This window comes from Sardina pilchardus, chromosome 12 (genome assembly GCF_963854185.1).
Source record: "Sardina pilchardus chromosome 12, fSarPil1.1, whole genome shotgun sequence".
NCBI lineage: Eukaryota > Metazoa > Chordata > Actinopteri > Clupeiformes > Clupeidae > Sardina > Sardina pilchardus.
The window spans coordinates 8,840,265-8,862,160 of NC_085005.1; the positions used below are offsets into that span (position 1 = coordinate 8,840,265).

At 39.9% G+C, this 21,896-nt stretch overlaps 1 protein-coding gene across 1 annotated transcript; it reads right to left on the reverse strand.

Moving 5' to 3' along the window:
- Nucleotides 1–1,406: 1,406 nt before the first annotated feature.
- Nucleotides 1,407–21,370, reverse strand: LOC134097883 (adhesion G-protein coupled receptor F2-like). Its single transcript, XM_062550833.1, has 15 exons — nucleotides 21,261–21,370; nucleotides 19,882–20,037; nucleotides 19,707–19,780; nucleotides 19,553–19,611; nucleotides 18,883–19,007; nucleotides 15,691–15,918; nucleotides 11,444–11,689; nucleotides 9,764–9,910; nucleotides 9,482–9,669; nucleotides 9,178–9,360; nucleotides 4,325–5,638; nucleotides 4,190–4,231; nucleotides 4,052–4,087; nucleotides 3,889–3,951; nucleotides 1,407–2,089 (listed from the first exon to the last, which is right to left on the reverse strand). Exons 3-14 carry the CDS (start codon nucleotides 19,761–19,763, stop codon nucleotides 3,898–3,900), a joined length of 2,679 nt encoding a protein of 892 aa, XP_062406817.1. The 5' UTR covers nucleotides 19,764–19,780; nucleotides 19,882–20,037; nucleotides 21,261–21,370; the 3' UTR covers nucleotides 1,407–2,089; nucleotides 3,889–3,897.
- Nucleotides 21,371–21,896: the final 526 nt, after the last annotated feature.

A 21,896-nucleotide genomic window follows, 5' to 3' on the forward strand; every position in this document is an offset into this window, starting at 1 on the left:
GTAAAACACCACTGATAGAACTAAGTAAGGATGTGACATGACAAGAGGGTTTCACAACTCACGGCACAAAGGCTCCATGTCTACAAGAATGCTCTCTAAACTGGCCTCCTGCTCAAAGTCCCGATGAATAATAATAATACTAATAATAAACAGCTTTACCCAATGGCTATGAATGACCTTATACAAATGACTTTCCCATATCCTTTCTTGTTTTAAGTGGTATTATTATAAATAACTGAAAGAAATGTTTTATGAATACGTCCAAGGAAGAAAACCAGTGTGAATATTAATCAAACTGAGATTGTTAAAAATGTACAATCCATTGATCCTCTCAGCACTCACCGACAACGACTCATTACTATCACTGTCATCTGGAGATCATTTGATGATTCCGCCTCCAGATAAGCCCAATAAAAGATCCAGGATAGTAATGTCACTTTTAATGTCTGCATAGCTAGGAAAGGAGCCTAACTTCCAGACACTGGACAGTAAAGAAGTCATGCTTAAAGAGATATCCATACTTATTTTGGAATCAGTCCCACCACTTGGCATGATCCCTTTTAATTAGAAGATGAAAGCAGCAACTAAAACTGTAATTTAGCAGAGCCTGATTTTTACATGATGACACCTTTGCTAAACGTAAATCCTCACGGTTATCCAATTAAAAGATTCTCAGATCTAGTCGGACAAGAGGGTTCATTTGAAGCGGAGTCTTCACCAGCGGAGCTCTCATCTACACTGGCTTCAGTCTGCATCTCCAGTGCTAACACTTATCTCTTTTCCAAATCCTCACATGTGGCATGTGAAGGAGTTCTTGCAGGCTTTTGCTCCTCAGACAGGCCTATCCTCACCTCTTTGGACGGGGTCGTTGTTTCCTCACGAGTGGTGTTTTCTTCCTGTTCCTCTGGGGACGACGAGGGTAGGGGAGCACTGGGTTTACAGTGCTGGTCATCCCTATCGGGATTATAGCCTAGGTTAACCACTAGCCTGGTAGGTTATATTTTTTGTTTGGTAACGAAAAAACGGGACTACCTCTTTTGGGCCATATTATGTAACAATTACACAAAATGGTCTAGTTTTGAATGAAACACAACCTTATTGTGTTGAAATAGTCATTCCAATTCCAACTCTGACACAATCACACAGCTAACAGTGTTGCTAAAAGTTTTCGCATGGGTTTTATTAAAGAGGTTTATGCTTGCGGAAACACCCCAGGTCAGCAAGGACCAGAGGCTAAAAATAGGCCTCGCCTCTAACTTGGACCCATAGATATAATTGAATCGGCAGTCTCAATGTAGGTCTCCTTCTAAAACTTTTTTAACTGCATAAAAGACCAAGAGTACAATTAGCTTTACTCAGAAAATTAAACTGTATTTTTTATTGCACAGGTGAACATAAAACCTAGGCTTCTGGTGGCATATAATGTGATAGTTCTTTACATAGCATTTAGTCATTTAGCTTATATTCAAAGCGACTTACAAAAAAGGTAAACAGTGAAGGTGTACAGTGCCACAGGACAAGTTACTATAAGTGCTACTATAGGTACTACTCATATTGAATCAAGTGACAATTCTAGAAGGGGATGGTGATGTGATATGTGCTAGAAGAGGAGGTAGGCTACTAGAGAGAGGGTTTCTTCCTTAAAATATTGTGTCTTCATTAATGTTCACAACAAATAATCAAAGCTACTATTCTATTCAAAGACAAGCTCAAATACAAGCTCAAACATTAGCATTTTTGTACAATCTAACCTACATTACATGACAGCAAGTCAAAGATCAAGCTAGTATGGACATCAAGAAACACTCAGCTAATGCAGAACTGATTCCGGAGGCTGAGGGGAGATTACTTTCCATGGGCACAGTTCCCAAAAGCATAGCTGCAAACTAAGTTAAGAACTTTGTTGGTTGCAGTGCAGTTACCCATTGCCAACCAACTACATGTACGTTTCTAACATAACAGGTTAGTAACTATGGTTTTGAGAAACAAACTCCATAGTAACAGTGACCACTGTGAACCCCGCTGCTGAATGGCTTCTTTCCATTTAGCTGTGCTGACAATGCTGGTCACTTCCTGGCCCCACAGTACACTGTAAAACAGGAAAAGTCAGGGCTGTCCAATTTAGCAAATGCAACAATTACATAAAATGGTTTGGTTTTGAATGAAACACAGCCTCGTTGTGTTACTGAAATTTGAATCATTTAATCATCATACACAATGTTATTAGGTTGAACTGACATACAATATTTTGTCACAGCAATGAATTTATCCAACTGAATCATGTAAGATAAATGTGAAGCACCTAAGTACTGAACCAGTTACGGTGGCCGACAGGTGCAAATGACGTGCAACCTATGACAACACATGCAAATCAACAAAACACGTGCAAATAGACAAACGACTGAACACTTAAAGTGATTAACACAACACAAAGCAAATCTAGTAGCGTAATGAAATACACTACGGATTTAAGCAGTAGCCTATCTTTGCAACATTTTTTTAATTAATCTGTATGAAAACACGTACATTCGCAAAGAGGAGAAACAATTTAATTTGATTAACAATGAGACGTTTACATTTAGTTTACTTGGAATTATGTTTTTTTGTTGTTGGTGACGCCTATTGCATCTCTTAGTTACAATGCACAATTATTCCCTCGCCATTTCAAAACATCGCGACATGAAATGCCACTAAAAGCAGTTTAGGATTGTTTGTGAATAGGTCTTAGTGAGTTAGGAGTCCTCTCGACTTCTTTAAAGCTGTCCCAGAAGTGCTACTTTTAGGGTTAAAATGCTTTGTGTATTAGGCTTACTCTTAGTAAAAAAAATAGGAGTCCTAAAGTTAGGAGTGACACACCCATTGTTTCTCCTAAATTTGCCTGTTATAGCTACTTCTAGCCTTAAAATTCTTTGAATACGGGCCCTGATCATTCAGAGCCAGAACTTTTAATACAGGAGCTAGCTGTCGTCACACACCCCTTCGCCATCTGTTCAGAGGCGTTCATCACTTTTCCCCCTGGCAACACTCCCCCGCTCGTGCGCGCTCAAAGGCGTTCCCAATTATGTTATGAGTAACGTTATGAGTATGTAACATAACGCAAATTAGATTTGCTGCAATAGAGATTTCAAAGAGTATCATCTCTATGTAACATGTTGTTTTGATATTGACATTGTAAACGTTCTCTAAGAAGAGTGCAAAGCAGTTTGCAGTAATGTTAACCACAACGTCGTTGCTGGTATCTATAATAAACTAATACATGCTCGGTGGGTCGCATTAAGGCCCCGTACACACGTAGCCGGGTATCTGCTTAAACGAAGGTATTTGTCTACGTTTGGACCTGTCATCCACATGACAACGCATATAAACGAATGTATAAAAAAAACTCCGGGCAAAGTGAGGGTCTGCAAATTCTCCGTTTATAAATTGGCGTGTAGCCAGAGATAACCGGAGATTTGCGGTTTCGAACGTCAGAATATGCGCCAAAACAATAACAAATCTGCTCTGACGTCAAACGTGCGACCTCTGTTCACTGCAGAAGTATGGATCTGAGTGCCTTGAAAACGCAGATGTTCGGTTATGTGTGAAAGGTTTTTTCCCCCAAAACGAGGCCTCCCGTGCTGTGTGTTCTCTCTGCACTTGAAGGCTGATTGTGTCAAGAGGAAAGGCCTCATCAACAAATGATCAAAGGGTCACTAGGGCAGTTTGTTGACCAGGTTTTGGTGTGATCAAAAACTGGGGTTGTGACTAAAGCAATGATGAAATACAGTATTTCTACTACAGTAGCTTAAAGACCCCTCGATTCTAGTGTACTTGGTGATTTGCATCTACTTGAAACAATGTGAGTTAAGAAAAAAGACATAAAATGGCTCCAAGGGAATTTTTGCTTACCTTAAGGGATCACTTCTTAATGGATGTTGTCAGGTTTTGCTTGCTCTCACTTTTTGTTGATCTCTATGAAAATTTGACAAGAGATCAGTAAAACCATACTATACAACAGCATTTATGAAGACATGGGCAGAGGGATTAGTGTTGCATTGGTAAGGGACCTCACCGAGCCCTGTATGTATTTCAGGACCTCCTCTCGAACCTGATTGAAACAAAATGCGAAGAAAATGTTACTGCAAAAGTCCTGTGAAAAGAGCTTAACAATATACAGTATGCATGCTTTAGAGAGGACATTTTCATTTACCCGTTTTTCGCCAAGACATCCTGTTACTAAGATTAAGAAGCCCTACAAATTAAAAAAAAAAAAAAAAGTAAAAAAATATACATCCTCAAAAATATGACTTAATTGAGATATTAGTTAAAAAAAAATGAAACATACCTGAAGAGAGTTGGTAATGGTGAAGGCATAGTCAAGTATTGTTTTAAGAGGGCTTTTGCTATCCATCGAGAATGAAACAAGTCCAAGAATCCATGTTCCACCAAAGACAGGGGTCAGAAAAACAATCGCTTTTATGATGCTTCTCAGAGTCTCCTTGTCGTCCGTCTTGCCCTCTGAAACCTTTGGCCTCAGGAGGGTAACTATCACTACCACCATGGAGATCAGGTTCATCAGCGTGATGACTCCCACCGGGAACAGGAAAGCATGAAGTGAGCCTTTCATTGGCCCTTCGAACCTCAACCAGCACGTCTCTGGGTCATGGTAACTGCTCCCTGGCTCCTTCTCTAGTATATTGTAGTATACATATGAGACACCAACTGCCACTGTGGGGCCGCCATAGCCGACGGTGAAGGACAAGATCATGAAGACTCTTTTCCTGAGTGGACTGAAGACGAAGATGAGTTGGTGGAGAAGCATTAGGCTCAAGCAGAGCATCCAGAAGAACATGGCCGTGAAGAAGAAGTGCTTTGCCAGCACCAAGGCCAAGCATGTTAGCTTTCCAAGTTTGTCTGGAAATGCTGAGGCAAGGAAGCTGCAGTCGGCAAGCAGCAGAGAGACAGCAATGTTGACCAAGGATGTGTGACGGTAATGGGAGAGGTTGGACTTGACGATGGCACTCCAAACTAGGCATTCGATGAACAGGAAGACAAGGAGCGAACAGATGGAAATCCCAAGTGCAATGTAGGTGATCTCCTCCAGCAAGGGCAAGTCAACTTCCTCTTTGGACATGAGCGATGAGAAGGAGGTCAAGTGGTTGCACTCACAGATAATGTTTTCCTCGGTCTCTCTCCGCACACAACCCTCATCTGACCACCGGCTCTGATTGGTTTGCCAGAAAACGCATTTGATTTTGAAGCCTGGAGGGGCTGTGGTCTGGTTGAAAGGAAATATTAGGGTGATGTTTGTGTGATCAGAGTTGTTATCAAGAGTGGCTGAGACCACAATGCTAGCACTCTCTGTATTACGGAAATTATTTGGGAGTTTATTGGCCAGTTCCTTTAGCGCCACCACTTTTGCTTGTGCTTTAGTTGTCAATGCCATTTCCACACCAAAGATTGTTCTGTTACAGGCTTGATCATTTCGGCAAACTTGAAGTTGTACGTTTGAGGAATTGTGCCCATCACTTTGGTTTACTTCCATATTTTTCACCAGGCCCTCAACGGCTTGCAGGTAGTTTGTAGAAAGTTCCTCTTTGATGGTGTTGTCATCAGTCCATTCTGTGGACAGGATATTGCTTGCAGAATCTATGAAGTCCTAAAAGAGAAAAAAATCCATCCAATGTATCAATAACAATAACACATATCACAAGACAGTAACATCAGTAAGTTGATTTTTTATCTTCGACTTGTGATATTGTCCAGTGGACTCCACAATTACACCCCTGGTACAACTGAGATATTCTTATTATCTTAGTCTCATAATGAATACAATGAGAAAAGAAGCAGACCTTTTCTATTCTGGAAAAAAGGAATTCATAAATAAATAAATTATAAACACAATTATTGGCTTGTCTACAGTATTATAAACAAAATGTAACTGAAACTTTTCAGTCTATTTTTAACTATTTTCTTTTAAGTTCTTTAAGAACTTTTCAAACAGTATTCATGAATTTCCACTTTTTCATTAAGTGCTTAAGGTCCAAAATTAGATATATTGGACAGAGGCACTAGTCATACACATGTGAAAGACAAGAGAATACGCAAATGCATTGTGTTGACCTCGACTCTTTTTAATTTCTTAACCTTTTTTGAAAGTGTACTGTATTTTTCATCTATATGCTGGTTTCACTCCCTCTCTATCAAAAATAAGAAACATGATTATTGCGCACACATGTTCTAAGGCTTAGTTCACACTGGCAGTCGAAATCCGATTTTTTGCTTATCTGAATTGTATCTAGCTTGAATTTTGGGTAGTCTGAACGGCACAAAACCGCATGAAATGAGATTTTTCCAATGCTGATTCGCACCACATACGGAGGTGGTTTCAATATCACTTACTATCGGATATGACTCAATCTGAACAGTCGAACCACTTGAATAGGATTTCAAAGTGCCCCTTTCGTCATTTGCACTGCGACAAACAATTGCAACGTAATTCTGAGTGACTGAAGTGATTGATTGATTGATTCAGTGCGTGCGCCAGGGCTACCAGCAAAACAAAAACCAACGTCAGACTCAATAGCCTACATCATTTTAGGGTGAAACATGGAAAACTGTAACGTTAAGGATGACGAGGTATTTGCGCTGCGGCTACGCATAATAAGTTGGAAAATATAAAAAATAAATCCACTTTCATCCATGAAAAGTTGGTTGTGTACAACTCTACCTAATGAATCCAGGTGTGTGTAATTTATATCGGATCTGAGCATTGCACGCCAAGATCGGATGTGATCGGATGTGATCCCTTGCAATATGCAATGAGAACAGTCAGTCAGAAAGATCAGGTTCTGATCGGATATGCAAGACATCCGATTTCGACTGCCGGTGTGAACTAAGCCTAAGCGGGCGCAGGTGTTTGGAGTCGCGGTAAATCACTTCCTGGTTTGGGCCTTTTAAAAGAGTAGGCCTACTCCAGACGAGACTGGGGGTCGACCGCCGCTGCGCTGTCTCTCCCGCGCCGATTTAGGATTTTGCTTTCCTTATTCACTGCACCTCATTATATTCTATAAATGAATAGAATTGAACAGACTAGGTTAAGTAAAGTCAGTAGTGGAGTTGAACTTGGAAAAATAAAAAGTGTATGCAATGTAATGAGGTGCAGTGAATATTCACTGCACCTCATTACATTGCATACACTTTTTATTTTTCCAAGTTCAACTCCACTACTGATTTTACTTAACCTAGTCTGTTCAATTCTATTCATTTAATAAATCTAATATATATAGCCTATCGCTACTCCGCGTGTGGCCTTTCCCTACTCTGTTGCGTGCTTTGAGCCAGGCTTGTAACACTTATAAGTCGATGTAATTTTGAGCGATACAAGAAGTGCTAAAATGGTTTTCCATTCAAAATTCTAGCGAATCAAAATGATATCATCAGAGCCCTGTTAATGCGCATATTTCTACTGCGCTAGATGGTTTTCCATCAACAGTTGTAGCGAATGGAACACTTGTGAGGTGAACGTCTTTGTATGCGCGAGACAGAATTCAGATTTTAGCGCCGACTTTGTGAACATTCTGAATAGGCGTCACAGTAACTTATATCGCTACAAACCAAAGATTCTAGAATTTGCTACAAACCTTTTCCATCACACTTATGTAAGGGATAACGGCCGACGAGGTGACCGGTTCGATGGAAATAATGGCTAGGTGGAGGTCTAGAACTCCGGCGACGTGCGACGCACGGAGACGGAGTTACCTCCGCCGTGCCATTATTTCCATCGAACCGGTTGACCTCGAAGGCCGTTATCCCGCTTATCTCCCGTTTGTTTTCATAACCTGTATATTTAGAACATAGTTTTATTCCATCGTTGCGTCCGTTAACATCGCTAAAACTGTCTTGACTGTGGGACTACTTTCTGCCACATATCAACTTTCTACTTGCAGGACAAAACTGCCGTTACTAGTTCTAAAATGGATGGTTGCTATGGCCAAAGGCCAGTCGTTAGTTCTAAATGGCTGGATGCTACGGCCAAAAGCCAGTCGTTAGTTCTATCTCTCCCGTTGTCAAGCTGGCATATCCCAGTATTCTGATAAACTTTAACTTTGAAAGATCGCTACTTTTATAGGCTAAATGGCATCCAACTAGCTACAATCCACCTCCGTCATACGCTACAATGTTACTATGGTTCTGCACGTCTGTATTTCAGCTTGGATGCAACGTGACAGTTCATTTAAACTTCGCAACGAGTTTGGCGAATTAATATTCAAGTGTGACACGGGAACTACTTCACAGGTAGCAGGTTATACGAAGTTAATGGCCACCCCATCAGCCAATCAGAGAAGAGAATTCCATTGTTGAGGGAGATAAATCGATTTAACTCTCCTTAATCCACCTCTGGCGAGCGAATTAACTCATCGCGACAAAACTGACATTAGAGCGATATAAGTCATTTTCCATCACATGTGTCGCACTAACTTTTGATGCGCATCGTTTTGAAGCTAATTAACTTTTTAATGGAAAAAAGGGCTTTAGAAGACTCTTCCCATGTTCTACATGGAGTTTTTGAACTAACAGGAGGAAGGCTACCTTTACCTTTGAGGCTATTGAACTTAAATGTGCTCCCAGCCCCCTCCTCCTCCCTCTCCTGGGACTAACACACACCTGTCTGTCCTGTTCTCCTTTGTCCTGTCTTGTAGGCTATGTCTTATATTTTGTGTTATATCTTATATGTCATTATGCCTGCATGGAGAAATTGCCTCTCAGGGATAAATAAAGGTTTTTTTAGTTGAATTGAATTGAATTGAATTGAATGATTGAATGATTTTCTAATGTATCTTAATTTCTTTACGTTATGAAACACACTGAGCTGCTAGAAATCTGCTTTAATAAAACTGCCTTGCCTGTAATTAGGGAAATGACTTTATAAATAATGCCTTCCCAAAAAAGTTCTCTTCAGTTAAAAACAACAATTTAGACATCTCAATCAACAGGAAATGTGATGTGCCTGACCTGTGTTTCTGTGCACATTTTGTCTCTGCAGTAGAAAGGGCATATAGGCCTACATATATACATGCCTAACTACCCCATCTCCTATCACTCAGCAAGCAACCGAAGGATGATCAGAAAAATATGCGGTGATCTCTTAATTTTTTGCCGAGCTGTATATGAACTGAAATGCTCCTAAATGCTCACATTCATCATTGAATCATCCTGTAGTCTTAGTTCAGAAGATGCCTTTTTCATCCCATCCAGGATGCCTATGGTGGCTGTGACATCACCAAGACTCATATTGGTGCCAGAAGCACTGTTGTTCTTCAAACCAGAAAATATTTCCATGGCGATCTCAGGAGTGGCATTCAGTCCAGATTGGAAGTTCTGAAATGGTACATCCAAACACTTAAGAGGGGTAGCAAGATGGCTATATTAGTGATATTCTGTAACTAAAGGGCTGGTATTTTATCCATGTTGTGCTGAATAACTGAGGCCATAGACCTACCTCTACAGAAGAACTCAACTTGTTTATGGCCTCATTCACACAGTAGTCCAGCACTTTCTCCCATTTACCATCTTTATCACACTTGCGGCTCGTGTAGCCTACCCTTCCAGTTGGGCAAGACCCTGAGGCTTCTTCACCAGCCTTGGTTTTTGGCCAAGGCAATTCTTCTATACAGAATCGGTCATTCGCTTGATACAAATGACACATTTCTTCTGTGAGTTGTATGGTATACAGTACACACACTAAAATGCAAAACAGAACAAAAACTTCTGTGTCACTTACCTTGGAGAATTGGGATGCTTATGGATTTTTCTACTTTCCCACTGCTGTTGTTTTCGAACCGACATGTCGTGAGTTGAACCTTTTTTGTTTTATCATCACAAGATATGCTTATTTCCTTTTTATACCAAATTTCGTTTGAATCGAAACCTGAAGAAAAATTAAACACCCACATTACGACCAAAGAACAATCAGAAATCTGCTAGTTTGTTCTACAGTACACATGATTGATCAAGTGAAAGGAGAATTTCAGGGATTTTTCACATAGATCTCTGCTTCTCAAGGTCACTGTGTACAGTATTATCTGTGCGAAGCTACACTGCTACAGTACAATCTGGCAGCATGTTCATGAGGCCCCATGTTCATGCCCTTAGAGTGTAGCTGCCTGGGGAGCGCTGTGGCGCAGCAGGTTGCAGCGCTCGTGCCGCATATGGGTTCGAGTCCGGCCTGCGGTCATTTCCCGGTCCCACCCCATCTCTCCCTCCCACTTGTTTCCTGTCTCACCCTTCACTGTCCTATAGAAATAAAGGCAAAAAAAGCCCCAAAAAATATACTTTAAAAAAAGAGTGTAGCTGCCTGGTAGCACCTCTAGAGACCTCGAGAAGTAGGCTACTGTATGTGAAAATCTCCGGAATTCTCCATTCTAACAAATATTGAGAAAGATAGTGATCTGCTGCTGTGGTCTAAGAGTGTGTGTTACGTGTGTGCACAGCTACACTAAACTAGCTCATGTTGCGTGACTGTTGGCTAAAACCTGTGTTCTTTATCAAAGCTAACATTTCAGTCACTCAAGCTGGAGGCATGGACAAAATGAGAATAACTAGTCTATTACCCTTGGTTCCCAGTAGAGGGCGAAAGGTTATTGGTTATACAAATATATATATATATAAATACACATATAAATATATATATTTGTATATGGACAAAGGACACAACTGACACGGCAGATAGTGTGATGGCTATAGATATGCTACTGGGTGTGCTTAGAGCAGGGATTTTTTTTAACCAGTGGTCTGTGCCTGGTAGTTAGTCTCTGTAAAGGCTTTGCTGGTAGTTCCTGACCATACTTTAAATAGTAGTAGTTTCTTTGTGGTCATCACTATTTCTTAATTCAGCAGTGGAGTTCTGGTTGCTATCTTGGCCAGAGTAAATCATTTCAATTGATCAGAAAGTTAAAGTTTTTCAGTAACCGATCACTGATACTGCAAAGGTCCAGGTCACGTCATCACTCCGCAACTCCGAAGACCAGCAGTGTCCAGGTTGCGGACCCATTAGTTTGAGAAATGCTGGTTTAGCCTATTTAATGCTAGGTTGAACTAAATCTTCAAATCACCAGTTGAACTGACGTTACATTTAATGCTTTACTACTATACTCCAAAATTATGGGGCCATGTGATTATTAGGCTATTCCAAATCATACTCAGCATAACTTAGATGGGAACTTTGATTATGAACGTGAATGTGTGTGCATCCCCCCTCATGTCGTGGCCAATATAACAGTATTGGAGATGTCTCATATAGCCTATTCAGGTTATTTTTCACCATTGCCAATAAGCTACAGTTTGACATAAGTTGTAGGCCATTTTATATTTGTTATTTTTTTTATATCTCACGTAGGGAGAAGTGGGCGGACGGAGTACCCCAGCGTCCAACGCCCACTTCACTCCTGATCATGGCTCTTACCGTCTCTCATCATCCGTCCCTCTTCCTTTGGTGGTGTGTCAAGGATGACCCTGTAATTCACAATGGCAGCAGTAGGGGTAGGACGGGGAATTCGACATTCGACCTTCACATCAACTGAGGATGAACTTGTGCAGTCTGCTGTCTCACTTAATATTGTGATCTTGTCTGGAAGCGTGTCAATGTGTAACTCCTCTCCGGAGGCCTTGTGTGCAACTGAACCCTGAATAAACTTGCATGTATACACACCTAAATGAAAAGGGAAAGAGAGAAATCCTTCAGGATGTGTGCTATATAGATAGAGACCATGTTACATTTTTTCACAATTACTAAAACACTTCAGTATCACCATATTAAGATCAATCTTCTAAGATTGAACATTAGTATGGGGAGGCAGCACTTTGTTTGTGATTGGTTCCAGCAAAACGTGGACAGGAAGCAGGGGAGATTAATGCGCATGTATCCAACCTACTGTAAGCTGCAGGGCCAAATTCAATCGCAGGCAGATCGGGCTGGGTTTACCCAGTATAACTAAACTCCATTCTCTAGACCAAATTCCAAGTTGCCTGAACACATCTCTTGAATCGATCCCCCTTTTGGCAACAGTTTTTACATATAAAACACAATTTCCCGATCTTGTGATTGAGTGCGTTTACACGGACATTAATATTCCGAATATGGACCTTATTCTGAATATTGACAATATTCAGAATAAGGTGTTTACATGAGTTATTAAAAGAATACTCCGTTCATATTCCAGTTTACATGACACGCAGCATACTCTGATTAATGAAAGTTCTAACGTGCCTTCCCTGAATGTTTCCATAGTAACTTTATCACTAGCTATGCTCTGCCACATAGCCTACTGTAGGCCTATGTCGCTACTATGCCGTCTAACGTATTTCTTCCTCGCTTCAAAGTGTAGCCTAACTTCTTCTTCATTCTCGACATCTTTTCTGAGGCTCCGCTTATAAATAACTTTGAAAAGTTTGCCGCCAGAAGTTCTTTTTCGTTTCTTTTACTGTCGCGACAGAAAAATACCATGGGCCGTCAAACAGTTTGTTGTTATTTGCCATAATGCTGTGTTTAATTGTCGCGAAATACCGTGCATATTCCAATAGAACTTCATTATTCCGAATAAGGTGTTTACATGTCTAGAATGCACCTAAATAACCAGAATATGATCGGAATACTCCACCTATTTCATTCCGGTTATGCTTATTCCGAAAATGACCTTATTCTGGTAAAGGCAATCGGAAAATGATGTTTACATGGGAGTATCTTATTCTGAATATGGTCTTAACCAGGTTAATATCGGAATATTAATGTCCATGTAAACGCACTCTTGACCAACTGAAAATGAAACCTGGCGTTTTTCTAGGCTGATTTGACATGGAACTACACTCTCATCTGGCGTAATAATCAAGGCAACTTGCAAACGTACCATAGGCGCAGTGATATCGTACGCAGCATCTGAAAATAGTCCCCATAGACATCAAGCAGTAGTAGTGCCAGTAGCTGCAAGTTGCCTTGATTATTACGCCAGATGAGAATGTAGTTCCATGTCAAATCAGCCTAGAAAAACGGCAGGGTTCATTTTCAGTTGGTCTTATTGCACTTTCTAACTTGAGAGGAGACACGTTTTAAATGGGAAAATTACCAGAAATATTAGTCACTTTTAAACATGAAGCTAGCAGGCGAGAAGCTAATGGTCTAATCCGATTCAGTGATCTATGCTAGGCTGAAGCTAAAAGTTGTATCGCCAGACTCACAGAATGGCTGGATGAACGGGAACAAGGTAAATATCGATTGTTTTGCTCGAGGGGAGGTGGAAAATGAGCGTATTTCCAAAAATGGCGGAATATCCCTTTAAGGCTTTGCAAAATCGCACAGTGTGTGGAGTATTTAGTCTCAGCCACCAGGATTGAGGGCCACTCATTGATGAGAGAAGATGACGTTAGTTTCGAGACAAATGGTAAATGGTAGTAGCAATGCCTGCCAAATACTTTTCCAAAATACTTTTCCAGAATGTGTCAATGTATGTAACTTCATCCTGAGTGTTGGTGTGGTTTCAAAGGCTATGCCCATTCCGAAGCTAGGGTTGGAAAGCAGGCCACATCATTGCATGACCCCCCATTCAAGGACATACTACAGTTTTCTCTAATTACTAAAATGAAATGCTTGATTATTTCAACTGACAAACAGAGAGTGAAACCTCTTAAGTCTCCAAAAAAGTCTAAACACATTTTCTGCTTTAAACACATTTTGCAATTCAAATTGGCACTTTTATAATGCACTGATTACTGTTCTGACATAAAGTCACATGTTTGCCATATCAAAACACTGCCATTCAAAATGACGTTACAATTTGAACTATTTTAGTATTATGGCCAAGCATACTGAAAATGAGAGTGATTTTCATTATGCCCAAAAGTGGTTAAAAATCTGGTAAGTGTGCGCCACTTGGTAGCCTACAAAAGTTTGATTTTGATCATGCTATATGTAATTTTCGTTGCAGTGGTTCATTCTTCAGGATATATTAAGTATCTTCCAGTTCAGGTGTGTGGTCATGTGAATTATGTTTTGATATTAAAAAAAAACAAAACAAAAAAAACAGCCTAGATTGCAAAATTGTTTTTAAGCAATTGGAAAAAACTGTAAACAAATCCATTTAACAAACATGGAAGGGAAACAATTAAAAAGTATTGTGAGAGAATGCAAAACTATTACAGTATGAAGAAAAAAACTAAATAATGATCCATCATATTGAAGCATGGTCCGTGTATGCTTCGTTCATTTGATATTCAATTGAGAATCAAAAATCAAAACATACAAAAATGACTTGTTATTTCATTATGTGTTTATGAATGTGATACGAAGAAGCAATTAACGCTTTGTTTTTCAGACTTTCGATTTCGTGGTCAGATCAAAAGTAGAACATTTTAAAAAATGACTTAGGGACAAAATTGATTTTGATATTCATGTTTTTCCGATTGCTGTGACCCCGGAAATTATTTATTGACTTCCAATTGCCAGCTGGTGCTTCTGTCAGACCAGTCCGAATATAACTTTACCATAGGCTATACACAATTTAACCTAAAGACTATGGTTAGCCTAGGCTATAGGCTATTTAAACGTCCCCTCAGCTGACAAACTAGGTTTTTCTAATTTGAATTGTTTGCTCTGCTTGTGAATGAAGTTGTGGTCCACTTTTTGCTAAAATAGCCCATAGCCTATATTTCACATGTCTTTCGTCCGAGTAGTTGTAGTAGTGATGGCACAGAAAACTCATGCAGCTGTTGTGAGCAACGCGAGCATGCGCAAAGAAACCAGTAGTTGGGGAAAAGCAGACATACAAACATAACACCGGGGCAATGCTACAGCGGACTTAAACTGCCACCTCGTGGCGATAAGTTGTAATACAATTCAATGTGCGTGAATTAAGTGGCCACTTCTAGGGAATTCAAATGTGCAAAAGAACCGCACTATAGTTCGTTATCTTTTTATTCTTTATTGTAGCACCATGCCTAAAAAACAAACGCGTTTCGGCGTCAAACCGTCAGTGTGTCAACTCACTGTAGCCTACTTCCATGCAATAACATCGCCTGAAAGCCTAGGCTACTACAGACTAATCATTAGGCTACTTCTATAATCATGGAGCAACGATTTGGGCGAATGCAATGTTCAAGAAAACAGGCACGAGGAGGGAGATGATTTTCTGACGATTCAACAATGACACTGAGTTGCGCAAAGTCGCGCAGATTCTGGTTTGCAAGACAATATTTTCTGTCGCTAAAATTGCCAAAAGTCGCTAAAGCTAGCAACAAATAAGTCACTAAATTGGCAACACTGAGCACTGAAAGACCAAGAAAGTGACGTTGAATTGACTTCCAGGTCACAGCAATCGGAAAAAAATAAATATCAAAATCAGTTAGCCCTGAGTCCGTTTTTTAAATGTTCTACTTTTGATCTGACCACGAAATCAAAAGTCTGAAAAACAAAGCGTTATTTTCTTCTTCGTATCACATTCATAAACAAATAATGAAATAACAAGTCATTTTTTTTATGTTTTGATTTTTGGTTCTTAATTGAATATCAAATGAACGAAGCATACACGGACCAAGCATCTTCCATCACATTAAAGAAAAGGAAAAGAAAAGAAGTTGAAATTTGAGATGAGGACCTTGGTTGATTTGATACAGAAAGAGCCATTTGAGATGATTTGACTGATGCGAGTGGCATGAACTTACCTTCCCAAAGCCCTGTTGGCTTTTTCAGTGTAAGTGTTGTGACATTCGAACACGAAGACTCAACATCAACTTGGGTGCCTTTCCCAATGGCCGATGGTTCATTGTTGTCTTGCGAGACAAACCAACTACACGAACTCATGGGGTCATCTATGTTCAAGTTGCAGGTCAGTTCAACCTTTTCTTCTTTATAGGGTATTGTCTTGTTAGGTGAAAACATCTCAACCAATCCTAAGAGAGCAACACTTATGAGGCTTTACACAACAGAGTTAATATGGAAACAATTTACTTGATGGGTAAGTTCATAACACATTCAGCTGTCATAAACTACACATAAAGCATTCATGCATTGAGACATGACCCAACATTTATACCAAACCTTTCATAAATGTGGAAGACAACATTGCTATTTTTGTTCCAAACCTCTAACCTGATCACGTCACATCTTAGCCACTAGTGCCAAAAAGGCAGAACATGATCAAGCAAATCATTTTTGTTTCATAAAAATGTAACCTTTGCAGATGATTTCTCATCTTTTGCTACTGAGATTCTGAGAATGTCCAACCATTCCAGGTTACACAAATACAAGTCAGCTGAATGTAGTTTACCTCCCAGTGTTAAACTCAAGTGATTTGCGAATACTTCACACTTAGTAAAGTGACGTTCAATGTAGACTTCATAAGATAGGAAGGAATGTATTGTCTGCAACATTGATAAATTGCTCCCGTTTAACGTTTCGACCCTACCGGGTCTTCATCAGGCAAATGGTCATTTGCCTGATGAAGACCCAGTTAGGTCGAAACGTTGCATTAAACGTAACGTAACGTAAACATTACATTCCTTCCTAAGTTACTCTCCATTTGTCCAGCACCTGCAAGGTGGGCACACAGCTACTTTTTCTGAACGTCAAGACTTCATAAGATATTCATGAAATATTGACTTGAATTATGTTTCCCATTGTTATGGCGTAATTTGTAATGTTTTGCGTGGATGTGCACGTGTCCTGTGGATGTGAGAAGGAGGTAGTATGTAGTTATTTACCCACCCGTATCAAGGTTGCTATGCCCTCTTAAAATAAGATACAAAAAAAATAAAATAGCAGCTCACTGCTCTGGTTTAGTGTGTGTTTCACCTCACTATGTGTTCACTATGTGCTCTGTGTGTTCACTAATTGACAGATGGGTGAAATGCAGAGACCAAATTCCTTATTCCGTATACTTGGCCTATAGAAACCTAATTTAAAATATAGCTGCAAGCAGCAATGAAGGGGCCAAGCAGTAGGCCGGAGTAACCACGGCGACTCAACGCTGTTAGCTCAATGCCGCAATGAGACATATGGCCGTAAGCAGTCAGAGCAAGTATCATGTCTAACACGTCAAAAGCTACAAGCCAACTTGTATTTTTGCTAATTGCAGGTATCCTAAAGGTCAAAGATCACCAAATGTCTTGGGTGTCCTCATGATCGGTTCACGAGGCGATATACCAAGTTTGGTTTTGATAGATGCAAATGTTGATGACACCTTTGAGGTCAAAGGTCACCAAATTTCTTGGGCATCGTCCTGATTGGGTCACAAGTCCATATACTAAGTTTGGTGTTGATAGATGTAAAGGCTGCTAAGATCTGAGCTCACTTCCTGTTTGGCGGCTTCGCCAGCAATTTCGATTAGCTACGACGGGCAAACTCTTCAGTCAATTGTTACAAAAATCAAAACGCTAATAAGGCATGGTCTGAAGATAGTCTGTGCCAATTTTGGTGAGGATCGGTTGAAATTTGTGACGTAGGGAAATTTGTTAGTGTTTTTGATTAAATCCAATATGGCGGCCGAATCAATTACGTTGATGTCATAAGTTGCCATTTGTCCACATATGGATCTTCCACAGTATTACTAGACATCACTAGTATATTGTAATTCTAAGCACAACAGCAGTTATAGTAGTAACATTGTGTATGAAAGAAAAACATGAGTTTGTTCAATGTAATGTTTTGTGGTTTAGAAAATGTGACAAAACCCAATAAAGTGTGTCATTCAAAACTAGACTGTTTTAAGTAATTGTGACGTAATATGTTTTGATAAATTGGACAGCCCTGAATGTTCCTTTTTTACAGTTTATTGGCCCTCATTTATCAACAGAGCGTAGAAACCAGCGTATATCTGAGCGCAGAAATCATCTTACGACGGGGCTCATGTGTGATTCATCAAACTTTAGTATCACTCCAATTCCAGCGTAAGAATAAACGTGTGTTGATAAATGTGGCAGCTGGAAACGAGGGTGATTTAAATATCACGCCCCTATATTATGCTCGTTTTAATGGCCCCTAGAATTTATGACATGAAGGTGCATTATACGTCCAAAAGAGATCATTAGTGATCTCAAGCCACAGTGACGTCCAGCTGAACCTTGTTAATTTTGACAGCTAAAAGCTGTCATCAAGGAAGGCGGGAAACTAGAGCGATGTATGCGCAACAGACTTTATTTTCGCAGAGAGAACGCATCATACTATAAATACATTAATTACAAAACCGTACGACACTGAAATTTGCCCTTTGAAAATAATTTAAAATATATATCCCTAGGCCTAATTCATGAATGTTGCGTTTGCCAAAGAGAAAGTAATCATCGCCTATGGCTATTCTAAACCATGAAATGTGTCAATATAATATGCTACATTACAGCAGATAGGCTGCACATGTACAGGAAAGGTGTTAAGTCCGAGATAGTCCATCAATTCAACTATTCAACTTTCTAATGCACCGCCGATTTACTGCTGTGCGATGCTATGCCGCCTGAAAAACTTGCGTACACGAGTTGAGACTAGACGTGAGATTTGAGCATAGCCACCGATCACGTTCACATTGATAAATGCCATACTTTGCGTGAAACAAGCGTACGCCTGTTTTACGCCTGTTTTTGGTCGTACGCACGTTTCATAAATGAGGGTCAATATCCGTGGCACTACCATGGTTTACCTACAGTATAGCACTTCTGGAATTATTATGGTTTTTAAAATGGTGTTAATATCATGGTTAATGAAAGTTCATTTTGAAACCACGATAAAACCATGGTTCCATGGTTACCCCAAAAACCATGGTTAACCATAAAAACAGAAAAGCCATGGTTATATGAAAAACAACAACGGTTCATTGCATGCTGCTCATTGCAGACTGAGGCTTCAGATGGGAATGGGACACATACCTGTAGTTTCAACTGTTGTGCTGGCATATACCGCGCTAGCAAGTGTGTTAATCAACGTATTGAGTGTGGAAGTTTTGAATAATGCAGTGATAGTCACTGCAAACTCAGCATCCTTTCCAGAGTTGCTATTTGGAGTGTAGGGGATGGGGAAAACACAAAGGACATCAATACAATGCAGAGGTTGGTGTTATGTTAGTTCACTGTTCTGCCTACACCTGAACAGTGAACTGTCAGGTAGGCCTACATGTAGCTCTATGAAAGGGTCATACGAAAACCAGGAACTTTACTGACCCAAGGAAGTATTCCTCTTTCTTTTTCTTATCCCAGAGGTGTATTTGATTAGAATTACAGACTACACCTTTAAGCCATGCTAACTTCCATCAAAATGTCACTTCACATGCTGAAAGAACTTTGTTTAACACGTATGATGACAAACTAAAGCAGGTCTTCTATCTGGTTCAAATAATCAAACCCTTTATTTAAACAGTTTAGCATAGAGGCATAAAATACAACAGAGACCGAAAGTGTCTGTCTAAGTAGGTTGAAGATAAGTGTGTTACACTATCAACATACTTTGATTGTTTATAGAGATACCAAGGATATGAATATGATATATAAACTATAAAGACCTCAAAAGTGAATCAGGGCAATAATTGCAATATACCATTACCTTACTGTGGTTGTGAGGCTCTCAAATCCGTTGAAGTTATCGTTAAACTCTTTCGCCAGCTACAATAAACAAAATGGAACCTCATTGTCTCAAATTAAAGAATGAGTTAGTAGGATGAACACAGATGTTGTTTTCCAAATAGGATTATACATACTGTAGTATTTAGGCTCGATGAGGACCACGGTGTGGAAACATAGTTTGTCTTTGTCATAGTTCCCTCAAGTTGAACTGTAACACAATTAAGGAGGTAATATACAAATTCAGCATATATGCTAATAGACACATGTATTTATTGTTTTAATACTGTGGGATCCAGGCAACATACTCACTTAAAATTTTGGGAATGCACAAAGGTGTGTAGTGAGAAATGTTTGCCACACACTCTAGTTTGTTGCGGCAGATGCTGTGATCCGTAATCACAGTCTCATCCCAGATATACTCAGACCCGCACCAGCATGTTGTCTCATCTCCAATAATCCGGCATTCTACACACAACACAGTAAGTATACTATGATTAATGTGCATCTGTCTGTATTCTAACAGTCTTTTCAAAGTTAATTTTTTTATATTTATGTTTGTATTTTAAGCCACTGACCAGGGTAGGGTTTTTTATTTAAAGTTTAATTTTTGGAGCCTTTTATGCCTTTAATGATAAGACAGTGGAGAAAGACAGGAAGTGAATGGAAGAGAGAGCAGGGGTGGGACCCGGAAAAGACACACAGGGCGGGAATCGAACCCGGGTTGCTGGCACACAGTGCAGGTGCCACAGCTGCGGCCAATGCTACTGTAGGTGTCTCAATTAAGGGCTTTGGATGGGCTGGGATATTTAGCAATCACCCTATTATCATAGCATAGCAATCACCACAGTGTTCACATATCAAAGATCCTTCATTACTGACAAGATAGAGCAACATAATGTTTGAACGTTTGCGCCTCTCGCTCCGCTTTAACCCTCTCTGTTAATATGTCCAATGGTAAATGGGCTGCCTTTATGTAGCACTTTTCCACTCCTCTGAGCACTCTTAAGCGCTTTACAATCTCATGCCTCACATTCACCCATTCACTCTGCGATGGCGTAGGATGCCATGCAAGGTGCCAACCTACACATCGGGAGCACTTTGGGGTGCAGTGTTTTGCTCAAGGACACTTCGACACCTGCGTGAAGCGGGCCTGCCATGTTATTCAAAAATGATTAAAAACACTCAACGAATAGCAGTGTTTTGAATCATTTTTGAATAACATGGGGCTAGATTCACGCAGGTCACTTTGACAGGGTCAGGAGTCGAGCTCGACTGTTGACCCCTCTGAGCCACTGTCACCCAAGGCTTAAAGCTGTCACTGCGTTTGTCTCAATACGAATAAGAGTAGTATGCATTTAATTAAATCTGGTTTGGCGAGTTGGTCATGACCCAGCATATTCTGTTTTCAGCATGTTCCCTAATAATTACACATTTGATTTATATTATAAATGCTGCTTTTGTTCACATCTTTCATTGTCAAATTGTTTTCTGTTTGAACCACTCCCATGAGCCTGACTGCTGTCAGTGGAGATATATAGCCTTGAATGTGTCCATAGATAGATAGCAGATGTGTTGATGTTTTGCATGCTAGAGTTTTTAATCTATGGTATATCCTGAAATCCTGTCAAGACATACTGAAATATTAGGTGATTAACATTCAATTTTCAGCAATTACACAATCACCTCACCTGCTGCTAGCTCAGCCTCTTCAATGGTTCCGATGTCGTTCGCATTCTCATCTTGTAGTTTTAAGCCTTTCAACTCTTTTGGGCTTACCGTGAGAGTCGAATTACCCTCAATCATGAACTCTCCAATGAAATGGTATTGCCCTGGAATATAATGCAAAAATATCACACATACCAGAAGCGGACAGCATCATATATATATTTGAACATTATTGTGTCATGGGAATGTTCTCAGTGAGAAAGTTGATTTGGCTGCCAAGAAAGAAGCAACTCACCCACGGCAGCAACCTGCATTAAAAGGAAACAGGCTCATTTAGTTTATTCTTTTAAATCATATTAATGAATGCATGCTTCAAGCAAATCACATCGTAGATAGCTGTGTCAGATTTGTTTTGAAGAGTCAGTTGCATTCACAGTGTTTTTGCCTGAATTTAACTCAATGCAGACATGACAAAGTGCAATTTTCTGTTTATTAGTCATATGTTAACACATGATGAAACATTTGAAGGAAATGGACGAGAACTTCGCAACTGCCACTCTCCTTTAGGAGTCAATCGGGAGGTCCAGTGTCTATTCCTATGGGAGAAATAAACATTATCTCGAACCAATAAACATTATCTCTATGACCAGTCCCTTAAC